Raw genomic sequence first — 22058 nt, forward strand, 5'->3', positions numbered from 1 at the left:
TGAACGTCATGAAATAATAATTTTAAAAACGTTCTTTTCGCTTTGCCTTAATTGGCTGCCAGTGATATCGTGCTCACACCGCAACGTGGATGCAGCACCAAAAACCCCTTTCCTGGGAAGTAAGGAGTAAGAGTATAATATGGAATCTATAGGAGAATCTTCTCTGTGGAACCTTTATGGTGTCTCTGAAGAGGACCTTGATAGTTCTTTAACACCGAAGTCGAAACCCAAAAATATAAAGTGTATTAGTTCTGGTTCAAAAAAAGCAAAACCCAGCCATCTTTGGATTCATTTGCAACTCTGCCAGGACATCTCCTTTGTTGAACCTCCATGGTGTACATTCCCATGAACGTCATGAGAAAGAACATTTACAGTAACAACATGTTCAAGTACAGCAATGCATTACTAACGTCTAGGAGTCTGACTTATGGTATGATGCGTTAAGAACATTTTCTTTTCTCCTTCGGAAGAGGAGTCATCATTTAGCTATGCATACAAGCATGAATGTGTTGGTGTCTCAACCAACCGTGTAGGAACAAAAGCCTATGAAACAAATTAAGATCCTTGAGTCACTACATAAGATTTATCTAGTTTACTGAGACAAGACATCTACTCTCAAAACTCTTTAAGTGGTGAAAGGACATGAGATGGAGAAGGAGGGATAAGATCAATTATAGCGACTGCATTACATAACAAAAAGTTTCAAATACCTGAGTGCGACCTCTGGCATTGGTAAATAAAGCGTTTCTCATATTATTCCATACTACCGGACATGCCCAGAACATACCAGGGTTTTATGTAACCATAAAAGATGAGCAGACTGCACGTGAAGAGACAGCACTATAGCTGGCATGGCACTAAGAACCTAGTCACTAAGAACCTATGATAGTTCTTCCACATAAAATAACCACCACCATAACTACACCAACTAGCTTTTTATTGGTAGGATCATGCGACGAACTGGAGAGCTCACAAAATGGCCCTTTCCGATATTGCTCTTTCAAACATATAATCTTTATGTCTCTGACAACCTCTAAACCTTTTCCATTCACTTCTCTCTCTCTCTTTCTTTCCTTCTTTCTCCTTGTCTAGATGTCTGCCTGGCTGACGTCAGTCTCTTTGTGCTCTCTTTCTGGATCTCTCTCTCTCTTTCTCTCCTTCTTTTTCCACCCCTTCATCTCCTTAGAGATTTTGTGAGTTCCTCCAGAGTGTATTGCGTATTTCTCTCTTTTGTAATGTCATTAAGCTTTTACATAAGATAAGTGACTCATGCTTCATCTTCATGGCTGTCTTCATGCAATGGACTTCACAACGTGTTAATGTTTCAAATTAGACAATCGAAGCAATTACGGCCTCCACAGACAAGTAGACCACAGGCTTGGCTGGTGCTTCGTGGTCGATGAAATAGAAAGACTGTAAGCCATACCTTGGACTGTGGGTCCTTCAGGCCGCCTGGGAAAAGGAAAGAAAATGGAGAGATGTTAGAGGAAAGGAGAGCTTCTGCATTCTGAGATGTCGACTAAGCGCGATCATGATCAGGAACATCTCAGTTTGTATATGTTTCAACATATGTGACATACATTATAATGCCGACCATGCATCGTATTTCTTTGCAGGAAAAGGACGTAAGCTTTTGAATTACAGCTAAGCGAACAACAAATAACATTCAAACAGAAGCCTTCAGTCAAATCAACATTTGTCCACACATCCACATACAAAGACATTGTAAACAGTGACGCAGCCAAAAAAATATTTCTTGACGACCACAGAACGTAACACAGCTTCACAAACCAGGCCAGACAGTGAAGACATGTTATGAAAAGTGCACAGTCTACAGCCTAACTCCACTGCATGACTGAATGCTACTCGTGATCCCATGGGACACCACAGCTGGCGCGGGACAAGGAGAAACAGTAGGAACACCATTTCCTCAACACAGATGCTTAACTCACAAGCATTGTTATAATTAAGCATCAACAGGTATAGCAAATGAGCTACCCATGAGGCTGCCCTAAATATTTACAACTAATGAAGCAGAAACAATGATGTGTTCACTTGGAATTTGGATCCTTTGGTGTCATTCAAGATCTACAGTCCTTGAGAGATATTTATTTTTCAAGGTAACCGGCATACTGATCCTCCAAACAGCAACAACCTTTAACCATTTAACTGTGCATGATGCCTCAAGGCTCTTGAGTTGACCATGCAGCCAATGAGAGGAACATTCTAGAGACTCCTAGGCATGTAAGAAGAGGTCTAACTGCTGTCCCTGAAGGAGAAATGTCCCCAGGCTCTTCCCAAGATCTTCCACTCAATCGACCCAACGCAGTCCCAACTACACATATCTAATGCATATCACATAATGATATGCTAAACCTGTATTATTTCCCTCCAGGTAGCATCCATTAAGGCTTTTATTCACAGATGAGACTGAAGGATGACGGGGGTTATGTAACAGGGGGGGGGGGGGTCATTAATGGAGGGTCCAGACGGCATACCTGCATCCCCATTCTCAGCCACAGCCTCGGCTTTCACAGTAAGATGGAGATGAGGGTCAGACACCAAGGTGACAGACAACACAAAAACAAACAAACAAACAAACAAATACACAACAATGACACACAAGTTAACATCATGAAACAGACATCAACTCAGCAAATCAAATATTGATTTGTTAGTTGAGGGGACAATGGGAAAGAAATCATGTGAATACGCACACACTCGCACGCACACACGCACACGCACACGCACACGCACACACACACACACACACGCACACGCACACACACACACACACAAGCACACACACCAAGACAATGCAAAAGGTCATGCGTCAAAGCAAAGCTATATCGTGGGCTAATGGGACCCCACTAGCATCTAACACTCAAGGCAGATGGATAAGAAGAGCACAAACTCTCATCGTAAAGGATGCGCTACGTGACACACACACTGCCCTGCTGGGTTCAGGCCATGTAAACACCACTAAGGCTGTAGTTCTCAGCTGAAGTGGTGCGAGACCTGAACCAGGGACGGCTGAGTGTGTGTGTGTGTGTGTGTGTGTGTGTGTGTGTGTGTGTGTGTGTGTGTGTCTCTTCAGTGTTGCCAAAGAGATCTCTGACCTGTCTCTGGCCTGTCTCTCCTGTGTGCGTATGCGCGCGCGTGCGTACGTGCGTTTCTTAAGTGTGTTGCCAATGAGAGCTCTGGCCTGTCTCTCTCACAGTGCTTGACTGATGATGTTGTGTAATGCTATTCTCCCGGCAACTTCATCAAAGCTTCCTGCTGCCACAGTGCCCAAACCCCCCCCCCCCAAACCCTTTCCCCCTCTAATTTAGTCACTTCCGTTACTTCATATTCAGTGTGCCGTTTCTGAGGGGGATTCAGTGGCTATATCTGTGTACACGGCTAGAGGGTGAGGAGGAAGAGGAGGAAGAGGAGGTGGTGGGGGTGGGAGGGGCATAGGTATGTACATGTGCGTGTGTGCACGTCTTTTCCCTCTGATTAGCTGCGCTTTCATCTTGTTATCACAAATCATATGCAACGATGAACTTCTGATCTCACGCCGAAAGACGTAGAGGGAGCATAAGATAGAAAAATAAAGGGAAAGAAAGAGAGAGACAGAGCGGGAGAGAGGGAGAAAGAGAGAGAGACAGAGAGAATGTTTGGCATGTTGGTAATCTCACGTCACTCTGGCGCACTGAATTTTAGTCCTGATAAGAGCTTGATTACAGGCTCTCTCTCTCTCTCTTGCGTGAGCTGGCCAGGGCGGTGAAGTGAAGCTGGTCCACTGAGCCTTCTGATGCCCCAGACCCCAGCGCCGCCTCTGGAGGGCGCGTATGTTGTGACAAATGTCACAGTGAGTCACTCGTGTTTACATTAGTGCTAATACGCAGCCGCCCCCTAGACAACGCAGCCCTACGGCTCACAGACAAATATTCTCACCAACTGACACAGTCATTTAAATCCTGGTCACTCGGAAGGTCAGTGTGGAAGTGGATGTGACATTCTTGAGCCTACACAGATTACATAGACAATTATTAATGGCCTATTAGTATAACTAGAATACGCATACCCTGGTATTGTATTCATAGCTTTGGTTGATGTGATAATGCTTTTTGTTCTGGATACGATTCAGCACTTTAATCAGCATATGCATGTCCCTCAAGGATTTAATTCCCTTCCTCCATGTTTGACATCGAGCTGGGTTGTTTGAAATGGGTATCTCTGTTTAACAGTGACTGATTGGTTTATTTATTAATTTATTTGTGTTTGTATGTAAATTACAGTATCAGTGTGTCTTAAAGACGGCGGCCGATTGAAGGAGCTGAACACTAATGTCAACAGAGCTTCAGTAGCTTCCCATGGCAGGTGCGTATTAGTGTGCGCTGTACGCATTACAGTAACACTATGCAACTCCTTATTGCTGCTTTAAAGCACGCTGTGTATCGCTAAAACTAGCTTCTTCCAGGGTGAGGCATTGTATTGACCTCTGTAAGAATACTGGCTATGTAGCGTCTCAACACCTGTTGACTGGAAAACCATTCGGTGCTGAATATTAACACTTATTATACGGCTCTTCTGAATGTTCCGAAAAGTTCCGCCGATTTGAATGGGCCACCCCAACGTATATTCACGGCTGCGAAAAAATCATGACATGTCATTGGCAACGGGTTTTGTGCTTCTAATTCACATCTTTCATATCAAAAGAGCACACAAAATAAATCCCTTCAGGACGAAACAAGACCCCTTCGCTACGTGTTGGGGTCCTGTTCGTCCCGCCCGGATTTATTTTTCGATAATGACTGCCGGACTATATATTATACTTATTCTACGATTATGTATGTGTTGTTTGCTGTAATATTTCCTGTTTCTTATTATCCAGGGAAAGTAGGTGAGCACTAATTTGTACTGTTCATTTTTAATTAGAACTGGCTTAGTTAATAGTTTCCAAGTCTCATTTCAAATGATGTTAATTAGATAATTTGGTGATTTTAGTTGAACACTTTGTTTGACACAACCTTTTTTTTTAGGTCAGTCAGAAGAATAATTTCTTCCGACATGAAGACTTGAATTGGTATGAGTCAACTCGCTGCCATTATCAAACCTTCTTTCTCTGACATCTCCTTGAAGTTTCTTTCAGTGAGCAAAGACATTGTCGTTTAAACTTCTCAAAGATTGACAGCACGCTCACCTCAGATGTGTGGTACGCCCATGCTGTAAGACACTGTATGTGTGTGTGTGTGTGTGTGTGTGTGTGTGTGCGGTCAGGCTGTATGTGGGCTTATGTTTGTGTCTTTGTCACAGCTGTGGGCTAAGACATTTGCTGCAGAGGGGGTTACCACAGCAACGATTAGCAGGTAAATATATCTAACAAGCTGGGTGAGGGAACAAAATATGCATCTGAGTGTGTGTGGTGTGTGTGTATCTAAAATCTAAAGTATGTGTATCTAAATAAAAAAGAGAGAGAGAAAGATGGACAGAGAGACTAAGAGAGGGAAGGAGTGAAGCTCAAAACAATCAAGCAAGAAGAAGTATGAGCTATTGCAAATGGCACTCTACACACACAAGGAGGGCATCTCACACTCTCGAAACTCTTCGCTGGCTGACGCACGCATTGTATCAAAGCCTGTTTACATGTGTGGAGCACCCTTAAATGAAAGGGAGCAGCGTTGGCTCGCCGGCCCTCTGTATCTGATTACATGTGCGGCGAAATATGAGCTCCCGGGCGCTCTAAAAATATCCTGCTAAACAAACACACAGACAGGGCTAGCTGGGTGAGTTTTTCGGGTACTTGGCCGCGGCCCCAGTGTAAATGAATGGACTTTGATGGTCAGCAAGGAAGAGTCGACTCCACAGCAACACACTGACACTACATATTATGTCTTAGAAGTACTACGAATCGAAGGCCTAGTCTAGTGCAACCAAACACACAGGACCCCATAGAGGACATATAGGGCCCCATAAGGCACACTTAGGCCCCTCAGCACTACTGTCCCCCTAGGGGGCCTCGGTCGTCTCCATACCATTGGCTCCTCTCTGCTGGTCCTCCCACGTCACCTCTATGGCAATAGTGAAAGGAAGACACAGACAGTCACACCACCGGCCAATGGCCAAAGGAAGACAGAGACAGTCACACCACACATCCAATGGCCAAAGGAAGACACAGACAGTCACACCACACATCCAATGGTGAAAAGAAGACACAGACATTCACACCACACATCCAATGGCCAAAGGAAGACACAGACATTCACACCACACATCCAATGGCCAAAGGAAGACAGAGTCACACCACACATCCAATGGTGAAAAGAAGACACAGAGTCACACGACACATCCAATGGCCAAAGGAAGACACAGACATTCACACCACACATCCAATGGCCAAAGGAAGACACAGAGTCACACCACACATCCAATGGTGAAAGGGAGACACAGACATTCACACCACACATCCAATGGCCAAAGGAAGACACAGAGTCACACGACACATCCAATGGTGAAAGGGAGACACAGACATTCACACCACACATCCAATGGCCATGTTATCCATTTATTTGTTCTTCATATCAGCAGCATGAGCTAATAATTCCCGGCAAGCAGAAATGTGCTACCAATGCACTCCATTCAAAAGGCTACGTCACCAAATCACATTCTACACACTGACGACTGCATTCTACCACAGAGAGGATGCACGAATTAGGTTGATATGACATAACTCTCATACCATACATTTTCCTACATAGCGGCATGTTTTTCTTGTGTGCTGTTTTGAGTATATCTGAGCTAATGAACCTATCCTTACATTGCTTAACACTGACATGTCACATTTAAGTGATGGGGAATTATGGAGGTGACACTGGCGCTTCAGTGACATAAGAAGGCGCTGTCATTCAGTCACATGGATGAGCTTATGAAAGCAAGTTCTTATGAATACCACTGATTTCACTTTTCTGATGGCGATAACTGTAATCACTTTCAAATTAGCCTTAAAATGCTCTCTCTGTTAAAGTGGAGACATACACCATATTGTTTTTTTTTTCTTCCTGTCCATTTCATCCCTTTGCATGGTGCTAATTCACTGCCTACTTTCTCATCCAAATACTACATTCAGCATCTGCTCTAGCTCTAGTTATTCTGTTTGAAACCCTATTAATTCTCTCCAGTGATTTTGCGACTCATTAGAAATCAGCAGCAATTATAATTGAGGGTGAAATAATCAATGCAGAATTATGCACTTGGGTCTTTTTTTTCTTGACTCATTATGCATCAATGGGGATAAAGAGATGGAACAGTGCCCTCTTCAAACCAAGATACCCCATCAGTAGTAGTTTACTGCCATCTATTGGTCAATGCTGGAACTTTACAAAGTCTGCAACATCTTTAAACGGTTGCTACCATAAGGCAGGTCAACTTAGGAAATACTGAAATCAGAAAGCACTGACCTGAAATTAACTACATCAAAACAACCAACACTAGTCGGATCTCTGTCTTTCAATAGATCTTTCTAGAAGAATGTCTAATGTGAAGCACCCACACTGCACACAGCAACTTCAAATCCACGGCTAAAAGCTACACCTCACAGAGCTACAAACCAACACATGCGGTGTCACACACTAACGCACACTGGTGTGCCCAGACTTGCCTTTTCTTCCATTGACAGGCTGTGAGGCTGCAGGTTTCTCCTCAGTTTCTTTAAGGGTGAAGGGGTGACAAATGAATGGGCATTAACAGAGTAACAATGTGACAAACACACAAAACAACACACAATGGGAAAATACCAATAAAGAACTTGTGTGGGTATAAAGAATTTCCTTTCACATGTTGTCCAAACAGCCTGTTAAGTCAGTTATGTTCAGAAAGTAAAAGTTCTCCTCAAGTCTTTGTCAATCATTTAGATTTATGAATGGACCAGGTGGGAATTGTGAGGCGATATCAGATATATCTGAGCAATATTTGGAGTGACAGAAACTGAGGATGTTTGTTCGCTGAACATAGAATAGCTGAACATTTTGCCAACAAAACTCATTCACTCAGTGTGGCACTTAACGTAAGGAAAGGTAAATGGTAAAGCGGGTGAACAGGGTGGATTTGAATATAAACTCACTGACAGTTTAGGATATGTTGGAGTTAGTCAGAGAGATTGATTTATAAAATATTAAATTCAGCATGTTACTCTTATGAATTAAAGCAATGTTCTTATGTTGAAATAGCAATTCAGCCTGCAGTCATATTTCGGCTAATTGTCTTGGCCACAATGATATTTCCTGAGTTTACTGGTAAATAAATGGCTGCAAGAGACACACACCTGTCAAAGAAGCCTGTGGTGTAAGGGGCGGAACTGGGGAGGCAGCAGGAGTAGGGGCGGGTGGCGGAGGTTCTGCCACCGTCACCATTTTAGTGACATGGTGATGGTGATGATGATGATGATGATGATGATGATGATGATGGTGATGATCATAATAACCACAATGGGGATGATGATGATGATGATGATGATGATGAAGGTGATGGGGATGATGATGGTGATGGTGACGATGATGGTGATGATGATAGTATGGTGACAAAGACGTGGACAAGATGACATGAAGAACATGAAACAGTGAGCAATGCAATCACATGAAATCTTAAAATCAAATGTGCTGTTAACTATCAACCAATCAACCAACCATCTAAACAACTTTTAAAGGCTGCCTAGTTACCATTTGAACCCAGCTAAACTACCACTACACTGGAGTGTTCTATACTAACCCTAGATTTAGATCCAGCCCTAGAGCCATGGCTCCTGAGTCCTACTTCTACTCGACTCCTAACTACTGAAGATTTGTCACCGTGGTTACCGGCAGCTGTTGGAGTGACAGGGGGTGGTACAGGTGAAGGGGCAGGTGTAGGTGCAGGTGTAGGTGCAGGCGAAGGTTCAGGAGCAGGTACAGGTACAGGTGCAAGTACAGGTACAGGTACAGGTGAAGGCGCAGGTACAGGCGCAGGTACAGGTACAGGTGAAGGCGCAGGTACAGGTACAGGTACAGGTACAGGTACAGGTACAGGTACAGGTACAGGTACAGGTGCGGCTGCTGGAGGAGGGTCCGGAGCAGCCGGGGGAGGGGGAGCTGTGGCAGGGGCGGGAGGAGGCGCAGTCCCCACCACAGCTGCCCAAGATGAGAGACAGAGAGAGTGAAGTGAAGAAGGAAATATGAGGAGAGAGAGAGGAACAGTTGGCCAGAGAAAGAGAAAGAGAAAGAGGAAGAGACAAGGGCATCAGAGAAAAGCCAGAGGGAGTGAAAAAGAAGAAAATGGAAAAAGAAAAGAAATTAAGAAAAGCAATGAAAAGAAGTAAAAACATGACACAAAAACAAACATAGTGACATATAAGACCATTCGAAGACATAAAATAACTCATAAACAGTAAACGTGTGAAGATATGAGGACCATATGAGTTTAAAGGCTCAGCTCAAACTACAAAGCCAGCTGTTCTTCAACAGAACCTACGCACTAGAGAAGCTATAGTCAACTACGCCATTATATCAACTGTTATATTATCAGCAACAATCACGACATATCAAGACATCAACACTAGCTAAGCTACCTATTTGTTTGGAATTTTCTCAGAGAACTCCAATTTCTAATCAAGAAGCCAATAGTGTTTAACGTCATGGTGAAATTCGTGTGATGAAATTAAGCATTTCACAGTAGAGGAGACTAAGGTGTTTGGTTGACAAGAGTGCGTATTTTGTAAGCCCACTATTACATTGAACTATCAAAATAGTCAACTGCCCCAACTAACCCTCAAATCTCAACTGCCAACTAACGCTGACCATAACCTCAATTCACCCCAAACACTTACTTAACTCAAACCCTCACTTAAGCCCTCACCACCAGTCGCCCCTTACCCCTAACACTAAATCTAAGCTTCTTGGGATTCCTCGCGGTCAACAGAATGTCAACACATAGGGGAAAAAACAAAAACACACTGTCAATGTACAGTGGGATCAACTGAAAATATGACCACAATGAACACTATGATCACTAGGTCCTAATCCTCTATTAGGGGGAAGCTGGAGATTGTAATCATGAATTTGAAGCAGATATGAATAGCGTTCACCTTCACTACATAAATCGTTGACTATTTCAACATGACATGAATGCGACCATTAAAGCTTCTAGCCCTAATGTTGCTACGCACGCCACAGAGGAGCAGTGCTGATTTACTATGCGGAGATAGTACATTTACCCGCAACGGCAGTTTGATACACTGGTGGGTTGGGTGCTGGGGTAGAAGCAGGTCTAGGGGCTTGGGGGGGTGCTCGAAAGGGCACAAGGGGCTGAGACGCCACCCTGTGGGCTGCTTCACATGTCAGGGAGTGGACACAAACAAAAAACAAGACAAGACGTCAACAGAGACCTGGCTGCAAACAATGACCAGACAACATGACACAAAGAAGAAGCAATGACTACGGCAACCGACTAGGCTACATCTGCTCTAAACACAATTCACATAATTTCAGAGATTCAGTCTTCCACCAAGCCATACACTCCATACACATGTAACAAACACACACACACACACACACACACACACACACACACACACACACACACACACACCGTGCTTTGATATGTGACTGAGCCCAGGTGATGGCTGTTGAGGGCCAAGGCCATCTACACGAACAGAAGCTGCTTTCCTCCACAGATAAATCTCCATTGAGGAACTTGTCTGGCCTGAAAGGCGCTGCTAATCAGACTGCCCTCTGACAGTGATGTAGAACTCTGCAGAGTATTTTGACATTCATCTGACTGGGGCCTAGGCCAAAACCTGCTATCTCCAATAAAGGCCTGACCAATACGTCGTCAGTATCAGTGCCCTGAAAAAGTTAATACTCTTGGGCCTTTAGCAGGGACCAGATTGCTTGATCTTACAAGCATGGTTTGTCTCAATTTGATCATTACTTTAATAACTTTAAGGTACAAATACAATTTAAGCTTCCTAAAGTGCTATTTCAGTTAAGCTATAAAGAGGGAATAATGAAGTGTTCTTCACTTGCAGTGAGTGTTTAGGCATCTGTTAGCACAGTTCTGGGATAACTTGTTGAAATAGTCAGGTTATATTTGCCAACCTGGCAATTCAAAGTGAACATTTCTATAGATTCCTGAAAACTTTTAATTAAATTGTATTTCCATCTATTGCCATTTTCCACTTTCTTAAAACGAATGATTAGCCTAAGCACCATGTTCGTTCAAAATGCCATCTTCCTTGAAGCAAAGTCACCACATGAAAGCTCATGGTCTCAGTACTACTACTGCAACACTGCTACTATGACAGACAGACAGTTAAACAACACTTTCCAGTTACTGCTCAAAAACTCAACACAAAGACAGTTTGCAAAAAGCTAAACAGCTCAATAACTTGAACAACTAAAATGCTAACAGAAAGATGAACAGACAGAGCAAGACTGCTAACCAAGAAAACAATATACTATGCTAGTTATGGTAAACAAACACAGCATCAGCATGAAGCCACACGGTTTGTCAGCATCTAGCCACCTCTGCAAGCAAGATTCAGGCTAGGAGACTTCGTACAGCAATTAACAACACACCTTCATAAGGCTCAATCATTTCCTCTCCATCGTCTAGGAAAAGAGGCAACAAGGAACCAAGCCATCAGATTAAAGAGTGAACAAGAGCATGAGTCAAGTTTGAAGAAGGAATTGTGGATTGTGGATAAGCAATTGTGGATAAGCAATATCGATTCATATTGTGATGATACCTCATTTAAGTATAATCAGGGTAATATTAAGGTTACATCTGAAAATGAAGGCTGAACTTAATAACTTGTTTAACTACAGCGGCATTCAATACTACATGTGCAGCAAAAAGTAAAGTAAGGCAACCCCCGGCCCCACAACAAAAACAAAAAACAAAGGCAAGAGTTGAATCGATTTACTTACTTCTGTCTAAAGACCCCTTCGGCGGGACCTGTGGTAGCTGCCGACCTCTTCGACTGGACACCGGGGTCCCTGAGGGGCTGGTTTGGACTGATCCACCTCGAGGGTTTGCCCTGCAGGTCACAGAGATGTTAATGTTGGGCCTGCCCTGAATTGGCCGCCAGGGGGCCTCAAAACGGATGACTATGCACATACTCACAAACTCACAAAAAAACATAATCCAAAACTTGAGATCTAGGAGTTCAGAGAATGCTTGAAATGTTTAACATAAATTGTCCAGGACACATTACATTTTTCAGTTTTTGGTGTTAAGCCGGTTGGCGATGACTACAATTTGAACTGCAGGTGGAGCTATCACAAGGCTGCAGTGATGTACATCTCTTATGTACAGGGGCTAACGCTGAAGAATACTTTGCTTAGGCACACAATCTTTGCCATGCAGTTAGGGTGTGTATGACTCCATTTGAACATGGTTGGTTGAACTACAACATTAAGAACACAGTTCACAACCTTAATGACACTGTCACAAGTAGACAGTTAATACAAACACATCTGAAAAAGAGAACCAACAAACAGTGTATATCAAGTATACACCAGGTATACCACCCATGTTAGGTTTTAAGGGATTTTGTTGGTCACAAACATAAAAATAGCACTAGTGTCAACACCACATATTTAGCCATAGTAACACATGCAATATACTGGTAAATATGTAACGGTCATGTGCATTTTAGCTACAGCACCTGGTAACAAGCTGAAAATGCACACTAACCATGCAACATTTAATACAACAACCTTCATAGCACCTTGGAGCAATGTAGAATATGGGTTTTCTTTGGTCAGATTAGTTTTAGACTATGGGCTGTTTACAACCTATCGTCATAAACATATGTTTATGACAGTTAACAAAAATGGAATAGTCATCACTTATCAAACCAGAGGCTAAAAGGCCTCAAACACAGGCACTTCTACCATACATTACAAAATAATTATCATCAAATACCAACAGTTATTGGGACTGCCACTTTGGTAAAACACTCAAAGTGGGTTGATGAAATTTGGCACATTTGTTGACTTCTCAAAAGGTATTATGAAGTCTGTAAGAAGGGTGGAGCCAGAGGCATAGCTTGTGTGTTGCTGCTTATGCTGTAAGAAAAGAGTAAGAAGCGTTAGGTGTCAGAGTGCAGGAAGACCTCACACCCTCCAACACCCAAAGGGCCATTAACCAAAGTGGGGGGGAAGGAGGGATGCTGTTAAACGACAAACAATAATGTTAGTAAGAAAAAAATTATAATATCCAGACAACTCAACAACCAAGGATGGCAAACCCACACCATTACATCCCATGTCGGGAATATAAATAGTGTGTCTACGAAACGAAAATGAAAGAAAGAAAGAAAAAAAGAAGACGTTAGTAGTTTCTACTATTTCTACTCATCTAAAGTCTACAGATGGACACGAAAAAGTACAGCACTGTCACAAGAAGGGAAAAAAAGAAATTAAAATGCAACTTGGCAGCAGCAAAGGCAAGGCAGAGGGGCGGGGGGGTGATTTGTTGTGAGGAGCATAAGTATCATTTATGATTTCTCTCGTTTTTTTTGCTGGTCAGTCGTTGCGACTGGGCTGGGTCACCTCGATAGGGCGGGAGAGGGAGGGGCAGATCTTCCGGAAGGCAAGGACGGCATGGACCTCATGTAGCCAGAGTCGGGTCGCTCCGAGGACCGGGAGCGAGTGTAGATGGGCCTCTCCATCATGGGCCGCTGGTCGGCGGAGCGGGACCTGTGATAATCATGCCTGTCCACCATGCCCCGGCTATACCTGCAAACACGTTAGTCAAACAGCTCTACTCAGACAGGCACCAAGAGGATGGGACAGGAAAGAAGAGACAGGAAACACAGCAGTCAAACGTGCCCCGTCCAGGAAGCGCCCAGGGAGACATGTGGGGAATGCGTCTCCATTCCGAGGGAGCGATTGATGTACTGTAGCAGCACTGCAGGGAAGGGAGAATCTTTTTGTAGTTTCCTGTAAGAATTATGTATGCTAGACAGTGGCTAGACTACGCACAGACTGGGAGTCCACCCCAAAACTCTGAAACATAGCACTTCAAACGTCACGCCTAGACAGTTGAACAACTGCTGGCTTTCCCCATCAGCATGATTCAATTCAAGGCAACGAAACAAGACAAAAAGTAAAACTAAAAGTGGAAACACAGAAAAAGGGTTCATTAGAAAAGGCTGAATGTTTTGGCACATTGTAGAGTCCTAGACTCAACACTACAGAAAAAAGAAAAAAAACAAGGCAGACATCTCCTTCCAACAGGGACCCTTTCTCCTGTCTTGTTGCTGAGAGAAGAAAACTGTTGAGTGTGGTCCTTGAAAACAATACTTCTATTCTTAAAAATACTAACAATATACCACTTCTCTTCAATACTAAAACGGACAACCACTGATAACCAAATACACTTCTACTGACCATGTTGACTACGCTATCCGTGCGCTTAAGTAAGTTACCTTAAGTCCTCCTCAAAGGGCCCTGGGGCGATGGGAAACTCTGGTATGAGATCCTCTCTTTGCATGGGAGGATGAGAAGAGTGGATGCAATGCTGAGAACTCAACTGGAGACCCAGCTACGGTTATCAATGTAAAGTTCTCCACTAGCCACTGGAAGCTACTCAAACAGATGACTGCTACTGCTGCCTAATGTAAACTAAGAATACCTTTCTGGATCTGTGGAAGGCTCAATTTCTATCCTGGGGACCCTACTGAATAAACCAACCTTAAGTTAACATCTGAAGAGTGGGGTACTGTAATACTGTGTGTGGCAATGATTTGTGTTTGGCATGTTCCTGCTATGAAGCTATGCTTTAGCAATGAATACTTCCGGTATGTGTTTTCCTTAGCCTTACACCTTTTACCTATCTTTATAGCTCATCTATAGTAACAGGATATATAGCAACATAATGGCTGGGTGTTCATTTCAAGGAGCCTTTCAAGTCAAGTAGATATTGAATGTAGAAATTATGGTTCTGGAAGTTTAGCGATTGGCTAATGGAAATGATTGAATGAAGGAGATGTGGAGTAATGTGTAAATGTTTTTATTTCACTTAACAGACTTTGTTGGCTACTACTCTACAGTTTACAACACTATTTGTCTACTTAGGAGACTTACCTATAGTCATCACAGATACCATTCATGACGGGATTGGGCCAGGGTGTGGGTACCTGGCTGGGCCCATTGTAATATCTTTCCATCAAAGGAGGAGACATTAATAAAGAGAGGGAAATTAGAACTACGTGCCGCTATCTGAGCAACTTCTCACTCACTCTGCAATGATTGAAGGCAACCCAGACACCATGTAATTCCTTATGGCAGTCATGTGTTGGAAAGCAAAGGAAAGCCTTTGCTAAAGCTGTTTATTTACTTGTTGTCATGTGCAATGCCAAGCCCTTGCAACATTTTAACATCACACCATGCAAAGTGTGATGGGACAGTTAAACTAGTGAGGATATGATAACTAACATCATATCGCTCATTTTTTAAAGTCTACTGCCTGTTTTTACCTCTCTGGAGATGCAAATGAGTCACTGAGGGCGACTGACATTCTCCTGTCCCTTATTCCCCTCCTAGGTAAAGGAAGTACAATACAAATACATTTCAGACCAGACCAGATCTAAACAATGGCATTTCTCAAGACTACAATACTGATGTACTGTAAGTTGTAGCTGAGAGTTGAGAGGCAAATATGGGGGAAGCTGAGGCTACTCGGCTCAATGGGGGGCTGAGGGGGGGGGGAGAGCTTGCAGATATGCCAAGTCATGAAAACAACACAAACCCATCCCCTCAGTCACCAAGGGAACAGTGCTGTACGGTAGACATATTTCATTACACAGCAAAGTGCGGTTTGGAAGGGAGTGGGTGCATCTAAGGACATACAGAGCTAAATAGAGCTTCCTCTGGGAAATATTCATACTTGGACTGTCAAACTAGTTTTTCATGCATCCAAGTCAATCTCATGCTATTTTGAAATGGGGAGGGGAGTCTTTCAGAATCTACAGAACATATTTTGCAAAGACTCTCCGTGGGTGTGAGGGCACAACCAGGTGAATTGTCATGCGTGAGGTGTAAACACAGGGCATTTTCTTCATCAAGGCATCCAAAAGCTAAACACACAAAATGTCCAATCAATACACTAAGTCTCAGGGCAGCTCTACGAACGTTCCTTCAAAGGATAGGTGTGATCACTTGGTCTGTCAAGATAAACTCAGGGCAAAGGGAACCACCAGCTACAGCTCTCAAGACTAGGAGATCAGGTCACATTTACATCAAGGGAGCTGGAAAGGGGGGATGGATATTTTTTTTGGATGAGCACAGGAGGTTAACCACAGTTGTCCTCTACCTTTCCATACTATTGTACGCCGCCCCTTCCGAATACGCGCGGGCCAGCCTAGTAGAGCGCAGTAACTTGACCGCATCTTCCCGATACAGTGGATACATGGGTGCGTTGCTGTGGCCAGAGAAAAAGACGACAGGACAGGACAGCAGAGAGTGAGTCGTGGCTGGATTGACAAGGGAGACGGCAAGGCTGCAGAGCCTTCCTCCCACAAAGAGTTTTTGAGTAAGGGGATAGCATTCGGGCACAAAACGGACGACTTCCACTCATTATAGACTCCAAACAGCAAGCATGGTGTGAATTTTGCCGTTATGTCTTGAGTGGCCTGTATGAGCCCCTCAGATTAAAATCTATTCAGTGCAAACTCACAGAATTCAGTATAAATGCAGTTGTTTTGTGTCATCCTGTAGAATTGTGTCCTTCTCTAAAAATAAAACAGATGATGCGACGATAGTGCTGTTTGCAGAAAACTGAAATCGAGTTAAAACAGGGCTCACATCTACAGCAGACAGACCAGTATTTAAGCATCTTATGCAACAGAACATAACTGTTTGACTCAGGTCAGCATGTGTATATTTAGAGGAGTATTTAGAGCACAACACACACAACACACACACACACACACTCCACTGATATCCCCACAGACAGCCGGAGATCTGAGGAATTATCACAGACTGCCGGTATCCATGGGGACGACGAGACCTGCTCTGTCTCCTTGGCTTGACAGACAAAAAAAAAACTGCGTTGTCAAAGTTCTGACAAGACTTCCAGAACATTCACCTTGTCTGCTGGAGAGTGACAAGGAAGCAACCGAGTTGCGACGGAGACAAACTGACAACTCGGGCGTCAACAGGCACCTTCTGTGGGCAAGACTACGGTGCCTCTAAAAGCGCCAGGGTGGGGGTGAGAGTGGTAATGGGGTGGATGACAATGCGTGAGGACAATGCTCCTGATGAATTAGGCGGGAGCAAAGGATGCTGGGAGTCCTCAGTCATGCTCAACGGCATGCTCAAGCAGCATTATACCTGGGATCCTGATTATAAGGATCGATGCTTGGCGGTCTTTGTCGGGTTCGAGGAGGTAGGGTAAGATAGTGGCTGCGACCACAGGGAACAGAGAACAGAGAGATGGATGAGGAAAGGGTGGCTGAGAGCAAAAATGAAGAGAGACATTGAGAGGGAGAAAAAGATATTGCAAGAGATAGAAGGAGAGAGAAAGATATGTCAGAGAGGAATCCCCAGATGAAACAGGTGGAGAGTGATAAAGAGAGGTGAGGGACGTAAAATATGACAATGTCAATGGTCCAATGGGAAGAGTGAAAGAAAGTGACTATCACACTCTCTCTTTATTCCCTATGGACCTCTTTAACTTTGTTGTCTTGTAACCTGAAACAGGAACAAAAACTAAGCAATCTACCTAAGCAATGCGTTTCAGGAGAGGGCAAACATAATCTTTCCCTTTTTTTTGTACAGTTTACGGTCCCGTTTCAGAGATCTATTCCAGTAAGTTTCTTTATAACTGAAAGTAAAGCAGGTGAGTACTCAAATGATTAGGACTCGAATACAAAGACAACAGTGGCCTAACACAATCATTTTCAAGGTGCTCTTCTACCTTGTTCATAAGTGCTCTTAATTGTAACCTGTTATGGCTATCTTACTTAGTCAGATATAGATTTAGCAGCTTAGGTACAGATCATTCAAAGGTATTAGTCTCACTGCCAGTGATAAATTGGGACTGTACTTCACACAGTAATGTGTGCTTGTCCATGTTAGCATGGCAGTTGCTAGCTAGTTGCTAGCTGACTACTTTTGACCGATATTTTCACACAAACTATCACAGTCTAATCATTACTGATGGAGATAATTACCAAACTGTTAATTACTTCAGAATATATTAATCAAGTGCTTGTATTAATAATTACCTTTTATGCTTTTCATATCAGTGACATGGCTTTTCTGTGTTTCTGTGTATATGTGTATCTTTGATTAACTGGCGCCACTTATTGTTTTCTCGACCCTGAGAAGATACTAGAAGCTCAGTCGAGAACTAGATGATTAAACATTTATGGCGTCAGCATTAGATAAATCTTAAGTATATAACCCTTGTGTTTTGTGAGTATCAGGGCTTCACTTTTCATCCTTGTGCTGTGAGTGTGCCCAATTGCAATTGTTATTGAAAAAACTTCGGAGTCCAGAACTAACTTAAGGGTGAATTTTCACCTAACAATTACATTGTCTAGAACATTTGGGCAATGTATAGTATGTTACGTTAGAGTGTTCAATGGAAGGTTAACATTGTAACAGGAAGCTAAACTTGAAGTTGTCTACTCCAGTTGCATTGAGTAGAGTTAGCAACTTATGGCATGTGATGCCTGTGAGGGAGCTTTGAGGGTGCTTCACTGGGTGGGACCCCTAGAGGGCCACTGGGTGCTCCCTGACTGTACTGGTCTGAGGTCAGGTGTGCTGCATGAACGTGAGCCCTACCTGTCGGGCGAGTAATGGTCTTCTGACAAGCGATGCCGATCCATCCTGCCAGTTCCGTAGAGCGAAGGTCCCCCTCTGACACCATGGTCCAAACTCCGACTGTGTGTGTGTGTGCGTGTGTGTGTGTGTGTGTGTGTGTGTGTGTGTGTGTGTGGGAGAGAGAGACAGAGCGAGAGAAACAGAAAAAGTGGATAGGGGGAGACAGAAGAAGACACAGACAGACAGAGACACAGAGAAGGAGGGTCAGACAGAGGAAACACAAAAAGTCGCTCAGTCAATTTAAGAAAACATTATTCCCTCTGATTTCTGCAGTGACTCAAGTACAGTATCCCATCCTTACACTTCAGTGTACAGTGGCTAACTGATTTGAATACAGTTGGTTCCTGCTGCTACACTTCTCATGACCCTGTGCAACCGACACACTGGGCTAGCTTAAGTTACCTTTGGGGTGGAGGGACGCTGGGGGATCGCGAACGTGTGCGGATCATATCCGACCGCGAGGAGTGGTTGGACGACATGACCTGCTCAGGGACCGATAGCGTGGAGCTCTGGAAGTCCCTGCCATTATGTCTGTAATCTGCAGAAACACAGAAACATAGTCAGCACTTCAGTCTATAAACATGCATCTAATGGACGCAGCCTGAGAAGAACTCGGGAGTTAGGAAATATTCAAGTGAAACAACAAACACACAGAGAAGAAGACTGGCTTGGTGCATAATGTGTTAAGTGATACGCTCACAAGTTTTTGCCCTCGCGACACATAAGGACTGTGACTGCAGATTCAGCCAAACTCACGGGTATAACTCTAAGTCATTTTAGTCAGCTAGTGTAACTTTGGTGACTTAAGTTGGTTTTGTGGTGAAACACTGACACACAGGATGACAAAAAAGAGGTAATATATGATAAGTGAGGCGAACTAATTGGTTAAGGTATATAATGTTCACCACACTATACACATATTTGAGAAATAAACATTTTAAAGAGCTAAATCCAGAGAATCCTTTCAGTTCTGCTTTCCTGTCCAGAGATGACTTCTCTTCGTCTGTCTCCTGCTTTTCCCCTTCACAGCTTTGGGGGCCTCTTCCCTGCACCAGGGAGAGTGCTGACTGTAATCTTCTCTCTAGCAATATCCTTTAATTTGATTTGAGCCTCTGACGCTGGTCAGGTAGTGTGAAAACACACACTCACACGCACATTCGTACCAATGAGACACAATAAGCACTGCCACTGACACACACACACACACACATGCACGCCTATACAGTACATCTTCGAACAGTCCACATACAACATTCGAACATACACACAGGCACTCATAGACACACACACAGACACACACATATACACAGAGCTAACTTGACTTAATGATTTCCTTTATTTTGATCACCTAAGAAAAGTGCGAATGAAAAGTTCTATGGCTGTCTGTGCATTGATTTTACCTGAGACTACACCAATTCCGTCTTCACAGTCGTAATCAGAGAACTCACTGTCACTGATTCGCTGGGATCCTATTGGGACAGATATGATAGAGACAGACCAACAGACAGAGACAGAAAGAGAGAGAGAGATAGAGCGAGAGAGAGGATGGAGGAAGGAAGGACATAAGAAGGTTAGTTTAGAGCAGTGGGTGGCTTGAGAACACTCTCCCCTCCCTCCCCTATATGTATCTCCGACCTCTAACCCCTTCCTCAACTGTAATCCAGACTAAGGTCAACTATGGGTCAACTAGGGGCTGCTAATCTGCATCAGCATAGGTGAGAGGATATCTGCACAGGAGAGCAAGGACCGCCATGTTCACGCTAACTACAGTGTGAGTCCATCCACTATTCACATCAAGCTAAACTGCAAGAGTTTGCACTTGCAGTACAAAAGCCAATTCCTTCATAACAGCATCGGGAATATTTGTCACGACCGTACTGTGATGACTTAACTAAAAGGTCTGTATGAAGAGATTGTCTGACTCATCAACTAAAATTATTGTACCAAACAAAAATGCTGAAACCCGTTGTTGTTTTTGTTTTATTTTTCAGACATATTCATTCCTCTTATTGTATCAACCAGTTCACAGCTTTAATGGCCAAACTGCTTATTTAATTAAACAACTCCCCAAAATCTCACTGACAAAAATCTCTACATTCATCTTTACAACACAAACAAGGCATTGTTAGCTACAGGCCAGACTGCTAGCTAGCAAACACAAAGGATTGTAGCTGATGAGGGACAAAGTGATGTTTTGATATAGCAAGCAGGTGGAGCAAGGAGAGGATTGAGGTCAAACTCAGAATATGATTGGTTAATTGTCATAATAAGCCAGGACACATCAGTATGGTTTCCACAAGTGCACACACAACACAGGAGAACCTGTGCCTACAACTCACAAAACTGGGAATAGACTGGCTTGTTTAACACTGTATATTAATAGACTGATACAGAGAGTAAGGGACAGAGAGGAAAAGACACACTAAAAGACAGGATGTCTATCAGTCAGAATGAAAGAGTGTCAGTAAGAAGGAGAGAGCGAAGAAAGGGGAAATGGAGAGAGGGGGGAGAGAGAGGGGGGACACTGCACACCATGTCATCATGCAATCTCTGTAAGATCAGTAGGGATTGCCTGGTAGCATGAGGAGGGGCTATCAGAGAGGGCTGAGCGACAAAGCACATCTCCTTTGGAGAGCTCAGGAGAGAGGCAAACACGGCTCAAAGCAGTTTGAGTGTAAAGCCACACAGACACACAGACACACAGACACACACACACGCACGCACGCACGCACACACGCACGCACGCACGCACGCACGCACGCACGCACGCACGCACGCACGCACGCACGCACGCGCTCACACACACACACACACACACACACACGCGCACACACACACACACACACACACCCATGCACGCACACACACTCACACACGCACACACACATACTCCAATCGCTGTGCAGCATTACCTGAATTGCCATAATATGGGCCTTTGTCTGGGTGAAGTGTGAATGAAGTCAAAGAAACCAAATAAAATAAACCGTCAAGTCATTAGCAAACATAACACAGATCCCACAGCTTCATTGAAAAAGTGTCCATGTAATGTAATGCCACCATATGTGGCACATGATATATAGTTTACAGCATGTGTGTGAGATATATGAAGACATGTAGGTGCTTTACTGTGTTATTGCATGTGTGAGGCATGTACACAAATTCTGGTTGTGTAGGATGAGGTTAAATAACCAGAGAGATCTTTGAGTG

The 22058-nt window shown here is 43.6% G+C and overlaps 1 protein-coding gene across 2 annotated transcripts in view; it reads right to left on the reverse strand.

The window, feature by feature from the left end:
• Positions 1-22058, reverse strand: part of rims2b (regulating synaptic membrane exocytosis 2b) — a 111157-nt gene that overhangs the window by 26548 nt on the left and 62551 nt on the right. The window contains exons 18-33 of one of the 2 annotated variants that reach the window (XM_031585764.2): positions 21764-21790; positions 20252-20320; positions 19254-19389; positions 18813-18911; positions 17355-17426; positions 16336-16443; positions 15500-15562; positions 15108-15182; positions 14656-14700; positions 14450-14506; positions 11943-12052; positions 8306-8377; positions 7643-7690; positions 6021-6056; positions 2499-2528; positions 1427-1452 (exon numbers count right to left, since the gene is read on the reverse strand). In XM_031585764.2, coding sequence (XP_031441624.1) covers positions 1427-1452; positions 2499-2528; positions 6021-6056; positions 7643-7690; positions 8306-8377; positions 11943-12052; positions 14450-14506; positions 14656-14700; positions 15108-15182; positions 15500-15562; positions 16336-16443; positions 17355-17426; positions 18813-18911; positions 19254-19389; positions 20252-20320; positions 21764-21790 — 1073 coding nt within the window. The remainder of the gene's footprint in view (positions 1-1426; positions 1453-2498; positions 2529-6020; positions 6057-7642; positions 7691-8305; positions 8378-11942; positions 12053-14449; positions 14507-14655; positions 14701-15107; positions 15183-15499; positions 15563-16335; positions 16444-17354; positions 17427-18812; positions 18912-19253; positions 19390-20251; positions 20321-21763; positions 21791-22058) is intronic. The other variant, XM_031585765.1, reaches the window with a different exon arrangement.

This window comes from Clupea harengus, chromosome 19 (genome assembly GCF_900700415.2).
Source record: "Clupea harengus chromosome 19, Ch_v2.0.2, whole genome shotgun sequence".
Taxonomy (NCBI): Eukaryota; Metazoa; Chordata; class Actinopteri; order Clupeiformes; family Clupeidae; genus Clupea; species Clupea harengus.